At 41.0% G+C, this 16,972-nt stretch overlaps 3 protein-coding genes across 5 annotated transcripts; 2 read left to right on the top strand and 1 right to left on the bottom strand.

Annotated features, from left to right (window-relative positions):
• The first annotated feature begins 2,115 nt into the window (after positions 1-2,115).
• LOC100837972 (DNA-(apurinic or apyrimidinic site) lyase, chloroplastic) lies at positions 2,116-7,981 on the top strand. Its single transcript, XM_003564360.3, has 13 exons — positions 2,116-2,226; positions 2,322-2,434; positions 2,854-3,007; positions 3,108-3,205; positions 3,291-3,370; positions 3,609-3,845; positions 3,928-4,205; positions 4,367-4,477; positions 5,194-5,331; positions 5,415-5,462; positions 6,405-6,485; positions 7,056-7,215; positions 7,548-7,981. Exons 2-13 carry the CDS (start codon positions 2,391-2,393, stop codon positions 7,667-7,669), a joined length of 1,551 nt encoding a protein of 516 aa, XP_003564408.1. The 5' UTR covers positions 2,116-2,226; positions 2,322-2,390; the 3' UTR covers positions 7,670-7,981.
• Positions 7,982-8,448: 467 nt separating this feature from the next.
• Positions 8,449-13,395, top strand: LOC100838455 (DNA-(apurinic or apyrimidinic site) lyase, chloroplastic-like). The gene is given in 9 exon segments (XM_010234156.2): positions 8,449-8,669; positions 9,734-9,998; positions 10,173-10,280; positions 10,705-10,746; positions 10,748-10,843; positions 10,945-10,992; positions 11,263-11,343; positions 12,324-12,477; positions 12,983-13,395. Coding segments are annotated over 8 exon segments (897 nt in total). The 5' UTR covers positions 8,449-8,669; positions 9,734-9,752; the 3' UTR covers positions 13,105-13,395.
• A 372-nt stretch (positions 13,396-13,767) lies between these two features.
• On the bottom strand, positions 13,768-16,972 carry LOC100838767 (bifunctional endo-1,4-beta-xylanase XylA). 3 transcript variants are annotated; one of them, XM_010234157.3, is made up of 3 exons: positions 16,468-16,972; positions 14,959-15,027; positions 13,768-14,787 (listed from the first exon to the last, which is right to left on the bottom strand). In XM_010234157.3, exons 1-3 carry the CDS (start codon positions 16,562-16,564, stop codon positions 14,054-14,056), a joined length of 900 nt encoding a protein of 299 aa, XP_010232459.1. In that variant the 5' UTR covers positions 16,565-16,972; the 3' UTR covers positions 13,768-14,053. The 3 variants fall into 3 exon arrangements, with proteins under 3 accessions (XP_010232459.1, XP_003564411.1, XP_024314716.1); XM_003564363.4 differs by having other exon boundaries at positions 13,768-15,027; XM_024458948.1 differs by having other exon boundaries at positions 13,768-15,027; positions 15,693-16,972.

Genomic DNA, 16,972 nt, shown 5'->3' on the forward strand with positions numbered 1-16,972 from the left:
TTGACGTTCACAGTTTTAAACAAAAATATTACTTCCTCCGATTCTACATCAGTGACACTTATTAGTGTCGAAGGGAGTAACAGTAATATGTTTGATAATTCTTTGAACATATATCTTAACGGAAGACATAGCATTTAGTAGAAAACGGGTAGAAAAATAATAGGCTAGCTAGATCCAGTTAAATGTAGCAGAGCGAGTTTGAGTCTAAATGTAGCAAAGCGAGTCTGAGTCGAACCCAACTTGGCTAGCTCACGACTCATGATGCCCGGTAGACCTCAGACGTTCCTCCAGTTGACAAGTAACTTTCAAGCAGTTACAAAATTGAAAATACTTAAGATGAATCCAATTGTGAAAGTCGAGTGGCACCGCCAAAATACATCATCAGACACCAGCACTATGTAACCTATAAATTGACGTGTGACTTCAAATTTCCAAGTAAAAATAACAAAATGACCTAATTTGACTTCAAATTTGCAAGTAAAAACAACAAAATGACCAAATAAAATCACTTAAATGAGAACGTTACGCTCTTTTAGTTCCACAAAGCGATCAACCACTTGTTTATTGGTGACATTTTTATTTCTTCTCTCTCCACATAGCAAATGAGATCATCACTGAGCCAATTGTGCAAATACATTTTCACAAGTTCCATAGTGCTTCGTTTGGATGTTGGTATTGGGATCTTGGAATTGAATTGGAATGGAATACCAAATCAGCTTGGTAATGAATTGGACCATAATTTCAATTCTGTTGTTTGGTTGTACAGAGTATTGCTTGTTGGAATCATGGGAAAAGACAATTCCAATTTCTTGTTTGGATGTATAGAAAGCTTGAATCTGCCTTCTTCCTACCTGCACCTCACGAGCAGCTCCTCCTCGTTTCCAATTTCCCCATGCGTCTGACCTCCTAGCAGCCGACCTCCCCAACGGCGCTGTAGCTTCGGCATGTTCCCTCAACGGCTGTCCTCCTCCAAACACCGGAGGTGGAGAAGACGGCCGGAGGAGGCCAGCGGTACGCCGGAGCAACGGATCCATGGCGTTCTCCTAGAAAACGACCTCCTCCCGGACGGTGCTGACGGGCGGCGGACGAACACCGGCAGCGGCGGCGGCCGGCAACAGCGGTCAGCGGCCAAACTCCAGCGGCCGTACCAACGGCGGTTGGTAAGTGGTGGTGAAGAGGTCGGCACTCGCGCGGTCGTGCGGTCAAGAACTGCAGGCAAGACCGCAGGAGACGAAGCCAATTCAGCCCAATTCGGAGGGGTCGGGCTCGGTTTTGGGAATGGCCTCTTTTAGCCGTGGTCATACTGTGGAATTCTCCCAATTCCAGAAACATCCAAACGGTAGAATTGGAAAAACCCAATTTCAATTCCAAATTCTGGTATTCAATACCAACATCCAAACGGAAAACACCTCCCCACTGTAGCAGTGGCCACACGTAACACAAGTACTAGTTTTGAAAGCTAATAAACCAAAGGATTCCAAACTACGACAATTTTTGTTTTTGCACTTTAGAACTTAGTGATTCTTCGTGATCGAATTATTGTACTATATGAAATCAAAAAAATTCAAAAGAAACAAGATTATAAAAGGGGAGAAATTTACTAAATAGGAGAATTGAGTGAGAACAGCCCCATTCGCGGGATCACGCAGGATCGATCAATCAAGAGACGAGCGATTAGTTGCGGCCGTTCCAACTTACCTAAAGCCTTGTTTAGCATTAGTGTTTTTCTAGTGGTTCTAGAGTATTGTCCCCTTTAAATCCAAAAACACAAGGAATCCGAAATGAGTTGTTTGGTCGGCATATATTATAAGGGATAATCCCTAAAAAATCGACAGAACACTTCACTTTTGTATCAATCAAAACAATTTTCATACTAATGTTTTGGGTGGAATGAGATTTGAGATTTCTACGATTTTTTTGAGGAAATTTTAGATAAACACCCATTTTTCTCAAATGTACACTAGTAGCTAATGCCAAACAAGACTTAACAGGCCTGCTCAGCCCACGACAGCGGGCCGCGCGGACGGTCGCTTGGCTTCGACGCCTGGGAAGCTGGGCCTCCCCGGTGCACTCTGCTAATTACGGGCTTCGCTAAAAGAAAAACCCAACTAATTACGGGCACCAGGCAGGCCGCAGGCAGCCACCGAGTATAGGACAGGACCGTCGTCCCAATCGTGAATGAACAAACAACGACAACACAGGAACAGCGGCGGCGGCCCCTCGCCGGTAACTTCCTCTCCCGCATGTCCTCCCTCTCTTCACATCCATTTCTTTTGAGTTGAAGGTGATTTCTATTGGTTTGTTTATCGCATAAACCCTAGTTTTGATGGTTACGGAGTAAAGGGTTCGGTTTGCTGCACGCCCCGGCGCCTCCGCGCACTCACCCGTCGATGCAGCTGCTCCTGCGCGGTGTCTCTCTCCTCCGTCTCTACGAGTACGGTTGTCTACCCCTCCTTATATGCATTTATTTATTTCCTTTGTTGATTCAGTTCTTTCGCACGCCATAAAGCAGCAGCTTTCGATTTGGGGGATAATAGGAGGGTGGATTCCATGAAAGGTTTAGCTTTTGGCGACCGATGGGAATCAGGTTCCTCGATTCTCTTCAACCGTGTTGTGCAATGTGCTTTGAGGCTTGCCGTCACGGCACCGATAGGGCTTTATCACTTTTCTTCTTGTTGTGGACAGCTTCCACTAACTCATTTGCAATCTGTATGAATCGACGCTGACATTGTTAGCCATGCTTTTTTTAATCTATTTTTCTGTGCATCGGTCATCGTGCACATCTGGATTCACTGTCACAAGAATCACTTAGGATGTTTCAACAATATGTGGTGAAACGACTTGTTTTTATAGGTGTAGCTGTGGGCTTCCAAGTGCAAACTACAGTTGCAGAAACTCAGTGCTTACAAAACTGAACGTGATGAGGGAAGGGCTGCGGGCTACCTCTTCACGCAGAGCTGTCTCTAAGAACATTGAGATCAAGAAAGATGAATCAGTCATACAAAAGGTTAATCTTGTATTCCTTTTTCGTGCTGACATTATCCGTTTACCTGACCCTTGGTCGCGGTTTGATGTTTTCTTGTTGTTGTTTGGACTTTGGACCCTAGGAAGATGTCACTGAAAGCCAATTGGAGATAGAGCGAATCAGAGGTGACCCTAATCTTCTCCAGTCCATGACAGTGAAAGAACTCAAAGAACTCACAAGGTTTAAACTTTTCCTAGTCTGCCCTTATTGTCTGTTGTTGAGAATAAAATTTTCACTTTAATTCTTGTGTGCAATGAATTTGAAGGATGGTGGGAGTTTCTGCAAAAGGCAACAAGAAAGATTTAGTATCAGCTCTGATGGATTCTCTGGGCGAGAACATACACGGTACAGCTTACTTGCAGCAGACTTGTAGTACTATGGTTGAGCTGAATACTCTATTTTAAACAAAAATGATGTACTTCGACAACCACTTGATCCAATTATGACTTGTACACCAGTAACATAATACAACATACTCAATTTTGTCCTGAGAAATTGTACTGTAGATAGCCAGAGAAATTACTATCAATACATGATATGTATATCTAACCCTTTTGGCTGTATGCTGGTTTGTTTTCTGCAGGTAAAGAAGGAACATCAACAGTCGGGGAGGTTGGCCCGTCAGAAGTACCTTCCAAAAGAAAAGGTGCCACTTCAGTAGTAGTTGAACAAAATTTAGAAAGTTCCGAAGTTATTTCGGCAACTCCTAGCAAGAGAAGTAAAACAAAGCAGAAGTCAATTAAGGGTACCACTCCCAAGGAGAATTCTGTTACTACCGTCAAGATAAATAAGGCATCAGTCCAGAAGGAAGCACTTGTTGGTATGCTAATTGTTTCAGCAGTCTTTACTTAATCTAGAAATGTACCTTTTCTCTTGGTTAACTGTGGGATGATCTATCACAGTCCAAGGTGCTGCTGCGAAGGCAGGAATTGGTCTTGCTGTGGACCAGGCAGAGCCTTGGACTGTACTTGTACACAAGAAACCACAGCCTGAATGGATTCCATACAATCCTAAGATCATGAGGCCTCCACCTCTTAGCAAGGATACAAGAGCTCTAAAGATTCTATCATGGAATGTCAATGGATTGAAAGCTTTAGTCAAATCTAGGGGTTTCTCTGTCCATGAGTTAGCACAGAGGGAGGATTTTGATGTTCTATGCCTGCAAGAAACAAAAATGCAGGCAAGATATTCATTATTTTTGTTATTGCAAAATAATCTGATAAACATATGAATAGGTTCTTTCTTGCAAAGCTATCACTGCCTTTTATCCTCTCTAAAATATTTGTTGTACTTGGGTAACTGGAATAGTTTATAGACCAAGAGTTGCACTATTTTGAGCAGGATAAAGATGTCGAAGTCATCAAGGAAAGTCTACTTGAAGGCTACACCAATAGTTTCTGGACATGCAGTGTATCTAAGCTTGGCTATTCAGGGACTGCCATAATTTCAAGAGTATGGACTGCCATTCTCACACCCTACCACCACTGACATTCCCAATGCTTTAGAATTCACGCATATACAAATAAAACACCTATGAATTTCCATTGGTTTTATCTGTTGTATTGCATTTCAACCAACTGGATGGAAATGGAAAGAAGGAAAAAAGTGCTCAGATGTAGGAATGGTCACATTCTCATAATACCATCTGGTCCACTTCCATTGATACAAGATGTTTAGTTTTGAAACCTATAACCCCAGATTTTCTGAACATTCGGAAGGAAGTAACAGGAACAGTTCCATAAGAAATTACATGGCAAAAAGCATTTTTTTTATCTTCTCTCCATAGCAATATTCAGGATTCCTCCCTTCACTGAAATCTGAAGTCAGGTTCACGAGAGTTTACTTGTGTAAGAAAGGTATCAAATGCCTAAAAGCTCTAGCTAAAAATTACTTCTGCAATTGTTGGCTTGCATCACGAAGAAAACAAGTGACATGATACTAATTAATACATGTCACTTGATTAATCATTGTTCCATGCTATCTGTATATTTGATAGATATTAGACACGGAGATCTATTATATTTTGATCCTGGATTGCTCTTCACTTTCATTTTTACTGCTCCGGTTGACATGTGGTCACATGAAGCATAGCAAGTTAGGGACATTTACTCTGAAATAGGTACCTTATATTCCATTTCTATTCATCATTTGTCATGCACTTTCTACAGGTGAAACCACTTTCAATCAAATATGGGCTTGGTGTACCAGACCATGATACAGAAGGGAGGGTTGTGACGGTGGAATTTGATGATTTTTACCTGCTAACTGCTTATGTACCAAATTCCGGTGATGGTCTAAGAAGATTGGTAATATGTCATTATATTTTTCATTCTGATTAAACTCACTTGAGCGTAGAATCTAAATTCTATGACCATATACTACCGTGTAGACTTACAGGGTCACAGAGTGGGATCCATGCCTGGGTAACTACATGAAAGTATGCCTGCCTTTCTTTACTCTGTTTATTCCTTCAAACTAGCTTTCTGTGATGTTTTTTTAATGAAAAACAAAGTTCTGCCTCTCGCCATCTTTTCATATATTTTCTTTGTCAATACATTGATTTCTGCCCTTGCTATTCCTTAGTCCTTACTGTTCAGTTGTGGTGGATATCCATTTTTGTTTTGTGGTTGCACTTAGGGTTGATTTGTTATCCTGATATACATTTTCACATACAAAATCTTAGTAAGAGCTAAGAATAAATGAAAGTTTCTTAGCCCTGCCACTCTCCCTCCCTTGGCCACTTCTTGTGAACCGCTGAAGTTCGGCCCAAATTTTGGCTCTACTGAGGTTTGACATGGATATAAATGAGTTGAGTACGAGTATTTAGCTTGGTTGAAAAAGGGTTTGGTTCGAGTCAAAAGCAGTTGTGGTGGATATCTGTTTTTTATTTTATGGTTGCACTTAGGGTTGATGAGTTCTTCAGATATACATTTGCACAACTAAATCTTATTAAGAGCTAAGAGAGTAAGAATAGAAAAATGCTTGTTAGAACTTCGGAGGTACATGTCACAGTTGGAAATAGGGCGTCAACTTCTAGATTGTGTAGTTCGTGCGCCATATTTCATTTGTTAGCACATTAGAATTTCCTTATTTTGTTTGACAGAACTTAGAACATCTTTCATTTTTTATGTCAATTTTGTGTTACTAGTTAAAAATATTGGTCCTGTAAACCCTACACTCCTAGTATGATTCTGTGCAATTTTCATCCTGTCCAAAATTACCTTGTTAGTCAGAAATGATGGCTATGTCTAAAAATAATGCCACCCCTCTCATTTAGCATTGTACAGCCAGTTATCAAATACTCCCTCCGATTCATAATAAGTGTCTTGGATTTAGTACAAAGTAACTTTGAGCTGACAAATTTGTTATGATTATGTAGGAATTGGAAAAATCGAAGCCTGTCATACTAACAGGTGATCTTAACTGTGCACATCAGGAGATTGATATACATGATCCGGCTGTAAGTAATTGTTGGATCAAACCACCTTCATATTTAAATATTGTTTCATTTAGACAATTGTATCTTATGCTGCTATATGGTGTATGCGCTTGGTGTGTTTTACAAAGTTACATTTCAAACCTTTGCTCATTATGTTATTATACAAACACAGTAGTTTCTTCTGAATTATTACTGAGGCTTGAAACCGGCATCTGAGAGGTTAAGTTAGCCACACGAACATCCAAGTACATCAATGCTTAGTTTGTCAAAACGATTATCAACTTGGAACTACTTCAGCAGTCAATGTATTGCTCAAAATGTGCTATATATTATGCTAATTTGATATGAGATCTGTATCAAGATCCTTGTCAACATGTAAAGTTACTGATAAATACTGGTCCAAATTGTGAGAATTAAACAACCTTCATCATATTGCCATCGGACATGCATTGGATGGCGTGTCACGTATTCTAGCTCATGCCTGTGATGACTTGCCTGATCGGATTGTGGTACCTATTTCATTTCCACTTTAACTCCCCCAAACATTCTGTGTTAGATTTTCCTAACTTGTACCAATTGCCTTTTGTACAGGGAAATCGTAGAAGTGCAGGCTTCACAAAAGAAGAAAGGGAATCATTTGAGACTAATTTTTTGTCCAAAGGATTTGTTGATACGTTCCGGAAACAGCATCCGGATGTTGTTGGATACAGTTACTGGGGTTATAGGCATAATGCCCGGAAGACTAATAAAGGTATGACGCCAGTGATTTGAGCCTTGCCTGCCATAAAAACTGGAAAACATTCCTTTAGTTTGTTTGTTTGGATTATTTACTACTCTCTCCAATCCTAAATTCTTGTCGTCGTTTTAGTTCATACTAAGAGATGATGCTAATTACTCCCTCTGATCCTAAATTCTTGTCGTGGTTTTAGTTCAAGTAACCATTTATGCCCATCTAATTTATTCAATTGATACATTCTGCAGAGGTTTCGTCATTCCAGTTAGCCTCTCTATTGTTTCGCCATATCAATAGAAAATTATGATCACTATTTACTTTCTTGCCTTTCACTTTTGATGGATTCACAGGTTGGCGCCTGGATTACTTTCTCGTGTCAGAATCCATTGCGGAAAGAGTTCACGATTCATATATCCTTCCAGACATTTCTGCCAGTGATCACAGCCCGCTTGGCCTCGTACTGAAGCTCTAGGCGACAATGTATGACCTTACAATCTTTGCTTCTAGGGTTGGTCTGCAATGTTGCATGCTCCACTGGTTCCGGTTTTGTGCAGATGATTTTACATCAGTGAAATGAGATACTGTAATGACTATGTTCCGTGGACTTGTCACTGTATCAATCTTAAGTTGCACTAAATCAAAGACAGGTAATATGGGTTGAAGGGAGTAGCTTATTATGAGCATGTAGGGGAAATCTCTGTCAGGTTAAGTGACGTTTCAAAGTAGACATAGAACTGATTCTCAAAAAAAAAGGAGAGAGGAAACTCTTACTCCGATGGTCTAATTTCTTGTGGTTCTTGAATCAAATTTCTCAAAACTACACCTGTAGAGTTACACCAATGATCAAACTTCAATCCTATTTGTATTTTCTAAAAGGATATAAATACGGTAATTGAATGCAGTGTGAGCACAAGTACCACTAAGAGCTCCAAAATTTGAACAGCAACTCTAAAGTTCTCATATATTTACGCGGATTGAAATATTAATATAATGTCGGATGAGTTATTAATCAAACAAAAATTCTGAATCACACGCTTATCTTGTATAAGGTGGAAATAGCATCATTAACATGGACGGTTTCGGACCATTGATATGTTTTCCGACGGTCTATCTCGTGGGCACGAATGCACTTCAGTCGTCAGGGATGCTCCCAGCCAGGAAAGGCAGGCTTCGTTGGGACTTGGGAGCATCACAATAAAAAAATTCAGAAAGCTCCATGGCGTCCCTTTTTGCCAGGCACAACACAACACAAAGCCCAGGACAGTGGACACCAACAACACAGGCCCCTTGTACTCGGGAAGTTACCGACTCGCAGGGCTGGCGAGTCTTATATAAGTGGGATTAGTGGAAAGGAGTTAAACCCGGCCGTGTTTCAGGCTCCCTGCAAATCCGGCGGCGTCATCTGCGCTAAACCCTCTTCTGGATCTTCCCATCTTCTCTTCGATCGTACGCGCATCTTCCTCCCTCCTCGCGTGAGTGTCTATTCGTGATTGTTGCGTTTTTTGGGGGGGTTTCCCAGCGGACTCGCTCATGCCTGCTTGGAAGAGAAGTCATGGCGCTGGGGTTTTCCGTGAGCGCTTGTAGTCATCTTCCTCTATTTGCTTCGAAGCTGAAGTGATTTTCCGCGGACGTATAAGGGCGTGGACCGTGGAATCGTGTAAATGTTGGTTCGGGGTTGTATCTGCGCGAGCGAGCGGGTGCTTCATCGCGGTTTTCTCCACGGAATTTCAGTGGCTGCTGGACAGAGAAGGCATGGCGCTGGATTGGTTTTTTGACCGGACATGTCACTTGATTTGTATTCCGCTCCCGTTTTTCATTGATTTTGCTGTGGAAGAGGTGATTTTCTGCGTATGCATAAGGGTGTGGACAGTGAGTCGCAAATTCTGGATCGGGATTTGGGGAACAAGTTTGGGATGAAACCCTTCCCTTAGGGTTTACGTCCAACCGAAGGAAGCTACTCGCCCCTCTTATGAAGGCATAGTTTCGATTAGTAACTGAACAGTATATGAATACTTTTGTTGTATATATTGGGCGCAGACAAGCCCCGGGCCACGAATTTTTCTTTGATGGCCATCTTAAGCTTGTCCCAGCGTGTCTTCTTCCTTCTATCTTCTACAGACTACAATGGCCCTGTACTAGGAGTCTAGGATTTGATTATATCCTGGCTTCGCCAAATATAGGTGGAAAGATCATGTTTCTGCTTAATAAGTTTATTATCATTAATTTTATTGACCAGTGATTAGTTCGCTTATTGGTTCGGTCGTACTTTTGGTTCAGGTCTTGTATGCCATAACGTTTTTAATTTAACTACCGTTCTTGCCCATGTCTATTCGCAAAGAAATAGCTATGATTTCTGCTGAAAATTTGTTTCTCTGGTCTAATGTCACCTGCATTCTTGCATAACTACTGTTACTCTCATGTTCGGAAAGAATCACACGTTGCAAACATGTTTTTTTTTTAGCTTGGCGTGAAAATATGGGTTTTTCGTATATATTTTTTCAGAAGTCTAGTTTTGTACTGATGGCTGCATTTATAGTTTCTGGAATCAGGCAAACATGTCCAGCAAGCAGAGTGAGCCCTGGACCCGACTTGCCCACAGTAAGAAATTACCAGGATGGGTCGCATACAATCCAAGGACCATGAGGCCTCCGCCACTGAGCGACGACACCAAGCATATGAAAATTCTATCCTGGAATGTTAATGGACTGAGAACTATGGTAGGGTCAGGGCAGTTTTCTGCGGTTGAATTGGCTCAGAGGGAGAATTTTGATGTATTGTGCCTTCAGGAGACACATCTGAAGGCAAGTTTTGTTGTTTTCACCATTAATTACACCCTTTGTTTGGTTCAATGCGCATATGGGGTCATGCCCAACAACCATCACCTTTTTGTTTCTCAAACAAACCCAACAACCATCACCTGATATGGCGGATTACTGGTCTTCATTGCGGTCAAAGTGTTCTCGTTCTGTTTTCAGGAGGGTGATGTCAATGATTTCAAGAATCTGATACCAGGCTACGACCATTGCTATTGGTCATGCAGTGTCGCAAGGCTTGATTATTCAGGGACTGGAGTAATTTCACGGGTATGGTATTTTGTTGGTTAATGCTCATGGCTCTTATTCCGTGTAGATATAATAAAAAGAATAGGGTTATTGCATTAGAAGTTTGTATAATTCCATAAGCTGGATGATTTCACTCATGCATACTTGGAGGCAACGTATCGTTTGTCCAAAGTAGATAATGACCATAGCTATTGGTCATGCAGTGTCGCAAGGCTTGATTATTCAGGGATGCAGTAATTTCACATATATGGTATTTTGTCGGTTAATGCTCAAGTCTCTGATTCTGTGTAGATATAATTAAACAATGGGGTTATTGATTAGCAGTTTGTATAATGCCAAAACATTCCATAAGCTGGATGATTTCACTTTTACATTTTTCGCAGCATATCATTAGTGCAAAGTAGATAATGACATGATTTCGACTGTGATTCCATTGCCCTCATAGGTAAAACCAATCTCTGTCCAATACGGAATTGGAAAAGCAGAACAATGATCAGGAGGGCAGGGTTATTACTTTGGAGTTTGATTATTTCTACTTGGTGAATGCCTATGTCCCAAATTCTGGCCGTGGTTTACGTAGACTGGTAAGACTTATCTTCCTTCTCATCATTAATGATGCTTCATGTTTTACTATATTTTGATCTTCCTTGTATCTAATTTTATTTTCTTGCATTTTGATATTTAGATTTACAGGGTTGATGATTGGGATCCATGTTTCAGTGACTATATAGAAGTATGTTCACTTGGCTACCTTTCCAGTCTCATGTTTTTTTGACATAGATACATCATGTGCTGTATATTCACTTTATATTATATATTGTTATTGCATGAGGAATAATATTACAGTTCCTATCTGCAGTCCAGCACAATATCTGATCACATCTTCCCAATGCGATGAGGAATAATATTATAGTTCAGCACAATATATGATCACATCTCCACAATGTTATCTTTGAAAGATAGATTTGCAATGTAAAACTAATGCTAACCTTTTGATCTGTAGAAACTGGAACTTTCCAAACCAGTAATTGTTGCTGGTGATCTTAACTGTGCTCGTCAGAGTATTGACATTCACAATCCTCCAGTAAGTTCTCTTTCATACGCGAACAGCTTCTTATTCAGAAGCTCTATCATATGAGCAATGACATTGCTCTTGTCTTCATAAATGATAGTCTATGAAAAACAAATGGCTTTGACATGGTTACACACTTACACGATGCTTGTATTTTTGTTCACATATTATCATGTACTAGTTACTAATTTATTATAAACGTGGGAGAATTTCAAGTTTCAACTCTCTACATGCATGTGTTACTTTTTTGTTGTATTGTAACTGGAAACAGAAGTTTCTGTATTTTGTTGTTCTACCTTATCTTATTGAGTTTCTGCTGCAGAGCAGTACATATGAAATACAATTACGAAATTGCCTCGTAACAAAATATTCCATGTTCTTACCTCCTTTTGTGTGATATGGAAAATAACTCTGTTTGAAGATGTGTATATGGTTCCTTATTTTACAACAAATGTGACGTAGAGAAAGTAGAGAAACAGTTGAGGTGTTGGTGCATATTATGCATATTTTACAACAAATGTTACATAGTATTTTGTGAGCAACAGTGACATTTTGCGATGCTTTCGGGAGCAGACAAGCATATGAATTTTATAGGTGGACACAGTACATAATATTTTTGAGTATAGATCAAAAGAAAAATTAATTTTTGGTTCTTCACTTGAAAGGTGACTTCCAAAGAAGCTTGGAAGTATGTCTAGCTATTGTCAGAATCTGACATCACAAAATGTAAGTATCTATTGCCAGAATCTGACATCACAAGAAAATCTAAAACTTGTTTGCTATCCACAGTTCGATATTGGATGGCCAATATACTGTTAAAAGCAGTAAAGAACAAATGTTTATGGTTGCTGACTTGCTGTTTGTACACCTGCGGAGCACAAAACGGTTTAGGTTGTTCTGACTTCTGAAATCCCCTTATCAGCGTGCAGGTTCCTGTTTCCATAGTACCTTGCTGTAGGTGTGCAAATTCCTTATCCAACACTATTTTTCAGGCAAAAACGGAAGATGCAGGTTTCACCGTTGAAGAGAGGGAATCATTTGAGATAAACTTTTCTATGAGAGGTTACGTTGATACCTTCAGAAAGCAGCATCCCAATGCTGTGGGCTACACTTTCTGGGGTGAAAACCAGCGGCGTACCAATAAAGGTACATCACTGGATTGGTGTATAATGAAGAATATAAATGTTTTGTTTGCATTTGCTTTCTGATTCATGTTACCCTGTTGCTAAAAAGGTACTCACTCCGCTCCTAAATTCTGAACTAAAACCACGACAAGAATTTAGGAATGGAGGTAGTATCACTTAGTGCATGTCTGGTAAATATTAGCATCTGTAGAATTCAATATTCGGTCATCCTTGAGATATTTCTCTGTACTTCAAAATTTAATTGTACATCATGAAGCTTCTCCAAAGTAGCATGTCTACTTAGGACAATTTTATCAAATAGTCAAATAGTACTAAAATAAAGGTATCTGATTTTAGAAAAAATATGGTAAAAAAGATTTGAGGAACATGCCATATTTTTCGTGAATACAAGAAATCCCATTCTTATTTTCCTAAACATTTAGGCACTGAAGCCTTTCCTCCTGTTATATTTTCCTCGAGATGAATGCTTATCTGGTTCTAATATCTTGTTATTATTCATTTAACAGGGTGGCGATTAGATTACTTCCTTGCGTCAGAACACATCAGTGACAGGGTTCATGATTCGTACATTCTTCCGGATGTGACATCCAGCGACCACAGTCCAATTGGCCTTGTACTAAAGCTGTAGGCACCGAGAGATTCTCTCTCTCTCAAGTTGCTATAATGCTTCATCAGGCTGAGAAGATCCAAAGTGGGGTAGAGATAGTTTGCATAGTCATTTGTCCGTGAATTTGGGCTTGCAGGATATCAATCTAGAGTAATCTGTCAAATATGAATGTTCTTTTCCGTATCTGTTATCCCATGCGGGGTTAAGCACTCCCTGGTCCGACTGTCGTCAGCTACAAGTATTTTTGCATTCTTGAATTGAATATTGAATATACGCCTTGAATATATGGTCCTATGTGCTAATTCCAAGCCATCCTGCTGATGCACATGCTCATTGATATTTTGCTACTATCTCCGATCAATATTAACTGTCTCAAATTTGATCGGAGGGAGCACGAAGCAATGAATTCATTACCAGATAAAGCTCTGATTGGCCTCTTCCTACTGCAACTGTCCTCTCCAGTATGTCGCTACGGAGTAGAACTCTCTGATGCCTTAAAATGTCTTTTTTTTAAGGTTTTTGCTTGTTTGAGGGAGATGGATGCCATGTTAATCAAGTGCCGTCAGAAATTGCTCTCGGGAATGAGTAGCACATACCTTCAGATTTAGAAGTTACTGGCATGACATGTTGACATACCAATCTTAACACAAGAAACATGTCAAGACCCGTATCCACGAGAAAGAATGAAGAAAAACAGGGCACCGACAACACCTTCATTCCAACTACGATTATGCAACATTGACAACGCAATACAGCCAAAACAAAACAACTGGGCTCAAAGCATATATGTACAGAACACACAAATTGTGTGACAAAGCCGTCACTATCTCCAGGAACGTCAAGCAAAACAAAAAAAGTAGGGTAACACAACCTACAGGGGCCTTCGATGTTCTAATTTATCTGAAGATGTCCACATTCACTAGCACAAAATGACACCTCCAAAGTGTGAAGTGGCGAACATCAAGAGCATTCACATTGCCAGTGATTGGTTGGTGTAACCAGGATGCTCATAAGAGTAAGGCGTGTTATCTCTCACTCGGCAATGTCTCCAGCCATTACTCGAGCTGTTATGCTCGTCTGCCTGGTACTTTGATTTCATAACCTTGGAGCTAATGGAACCTCCTCTATCTCTATTCCTGCTGCTCCTTCTGCCAGACTCATTATTTCGCCTTCTCCAGTGCCCATATGACCTGCCTTGACTGTCAGACACATCATAGTTATCTCCATGGTTGTCCGAATCTGTCTGAATAGCTGCAGAACCCCAACAGTGGTCACCATTCCATGCATGCAGGGATTCATCATTCATGTCCCAATTGGATGTGGAGGGCAAGATTGGCGCCCCCCAGCTGCTTGTTTGACCTCGCTGTTCCACATACATGTCCCAATTTCCTGAGCTTTGTTGGACAAAGGTTTGAGCAGGCTGACTGGCATAATTATCGGGCCCATAATTATCCCAGTTCACTGAGCTTTGCCTGCAATGCACTTCAATCAGCTGTTCCTCATGATTATCCCAATTTACAGAGCATTTCTGACCGGTAGTGTTGCTTGTTTCGCCATCACCCCATCCTGTGGCCGGAACTGGCTTGTCTGTGAAAATAAAGGAGTCCCAGCAATCTGCTGCAGCGATGTCCATTTTGGGAACAGCACGTCGTGACCTCTCTAGATCAGCCACCAATTCAGGATCAACATGCTCATCTGGGTTGACTGTGTCAATAAACATGTTTGGATCAGGCAAAGGGATGTCACAAGGTTGATCATGATATAGAGCACAGAAACGGGCCTTTGCATCATTGAAAGCTTCAAATGCAGCTGAATCCTTCCAGTCAACAATATTTTTGTACAATGACATCAATCTCTTGGTCTCACACAGCTTACCCCAGGGGATAGCACAAGCATCAGTGCAGAATTTCTTCTCCCACAGTGGAACAGAGAAATTCCCACCGCCTGAAAATCAAACATAAACTAGATTTAATCTGAAAAAAATGGTAACGAGTGCACCGTCGGCAGACCGCATCTATTATTCTATTTATAAAAAAGTAACTTGTTTATTCCTAGAGTTCAGCAATATAATATTGGGAGGTATGAACACTGACCAGATGAACTAAAATGAAATAGACCAGCAAATAAAAGGATGAACCAATCAGCAATCATGGAGATATCAAATAATAATCTATGCACATAAATTGAGAACCAGGCACTTCTGTCCAACTGCTAGCAACCAACATTAAGTAATACAGGTTTGGGATGATAAGAAACTAGATTGTGCAACAAAATAATTACTAGTAACAGCGGAAACCAAGAAATCATTGCCAAATCTCTGCTACTTGTGACAAATTTCTCTCGGGCTATAATTGAGTGTAGTTTACTCGCAGTGTTTGTGGTAGTTTTGATCAAATAGATTTGGCCAGGAAGTGCTCACTTCGGATTATTATATTATCATTATTGTTATTGTTGTTGTTATTATTATTATTATTATTATTATTATTATTATTATTATTATTATTATTACGTTCAAATAATGGAGCTCAGAAATTTTGATATGTTACAGGAAATATAGTTTTCAAACACATGATGGAATCAGGATCAGATAGTTCATTACAAAAAGAGACCTTACTAAAGAATCCATCCCATGGTGTAGTTGCAAAACATCCATTTGATTCCTACTGAACGCTGGCAGAACACATAAATGTGCAGATGAGTGGTTGACCCCTACCAATTTACAAGGCTTGAAATTGTAGACCTGTCATTTGGTATTTCTGAAACATAATTTGCTTTTTAGCAAAGTAAACTGCAAAGAATGCTCCTGCTGATAATTCTTCTTAATACGTTTTTTCGAAGAAAAATTATTCTGATCAAGCATGTAAAATAAACTCAGCTAGTTTTATATTGCAGACCAAAATCACTACCAGAGTTGTGTGGGATCAGATGTCATAAACAAAATGTTAGCAACTCTGTGTGATTTCTCAAAAACAATATCATCTTTTCATCCATAAGCAGGTTCACGGCCACTATCAGACCCATAAAAGCAAGCAGTACAAGAACTCCCCAAACGTAGTCAGTGTATGCTCCAAGAGGACGCACTTACCCAATCGGGGCACTGGCATACGACTCAACCGGACATACATACTACTTGCATGATGTTGCTACCTGACGACCCAATTTTACCCAAAACGTTAGTTACCGCGTCTCGACATTGCCGCGAACAGATGAATCCTGGAAGGAAGGTAGTAACCCGAACACATGTATTCCCTGCGCATTATAGATTTCCCGCACAGGAAATCACCCGAGGAGAATGGGGAAAGCGGCGCAACCCATCTAAACGGCAAGCAAAGAGCAGAAATCGACAAGACTGGAAACAAGGCGAGGACGGATCGAGAAACGCACCGTGGGACTGAGAGCGAGGCGCCCTCCAATACTTGCCAGACTCGCCTGGCGCCGTCCTGTCCCTGTCCCTGTAGCTGGGCCGCCTTTCCGCCGCCATGGACGCCTGCCGAGAACTGGAACCCAGCTTGCCAAGGCCGGAGCTTTCCGCTCTCGACCCTAATTCCCCCGGGGGACACGTCGCAAGGCGGCCTCGGGAATCGGTAAGCGAATGGTCCGTCTCCAACCGGGGCGAACTAACACGGTGGCGGCGACCCGAGAATCTGAGATAGCACGCGTTCTATCAATCTGGCCAATAAGACGGTGGTGAACTGGACGAGCCGATTAAGCGGCGGAACCGACGACGAGACCGCGGGGAAGCGAGGCGCGGGCGGTGGCGAGGAGGCAAAGGCGGTTGGGGTTTGGGTGTGCCGTCGTTGGTTTCGCAGCCGGAGAGGACGGGAGAGGAGGGGATTAAAATAGGGAGTTCTTGTGCGTGCGTTTGCCTGTTCGTTGGGAGCCGTGTCAG

This window comes from Brachypodium distachyon, chromosome 2 (genome assembly GCF_000005505.3).
Source record: "Brachypodium distachyon strain Bd21 chromosome 2, Brachypodium_distachyon_v3.0, whole genome shotgun sequence".
NCBI classification, from domain to species: domain Eukaryota; kingdom Viridiplantae; phylum Streptophyta; class Magnoliopsida; order Poales; family Poaceae; genus Brachypodium; species Brachypodium distachyon.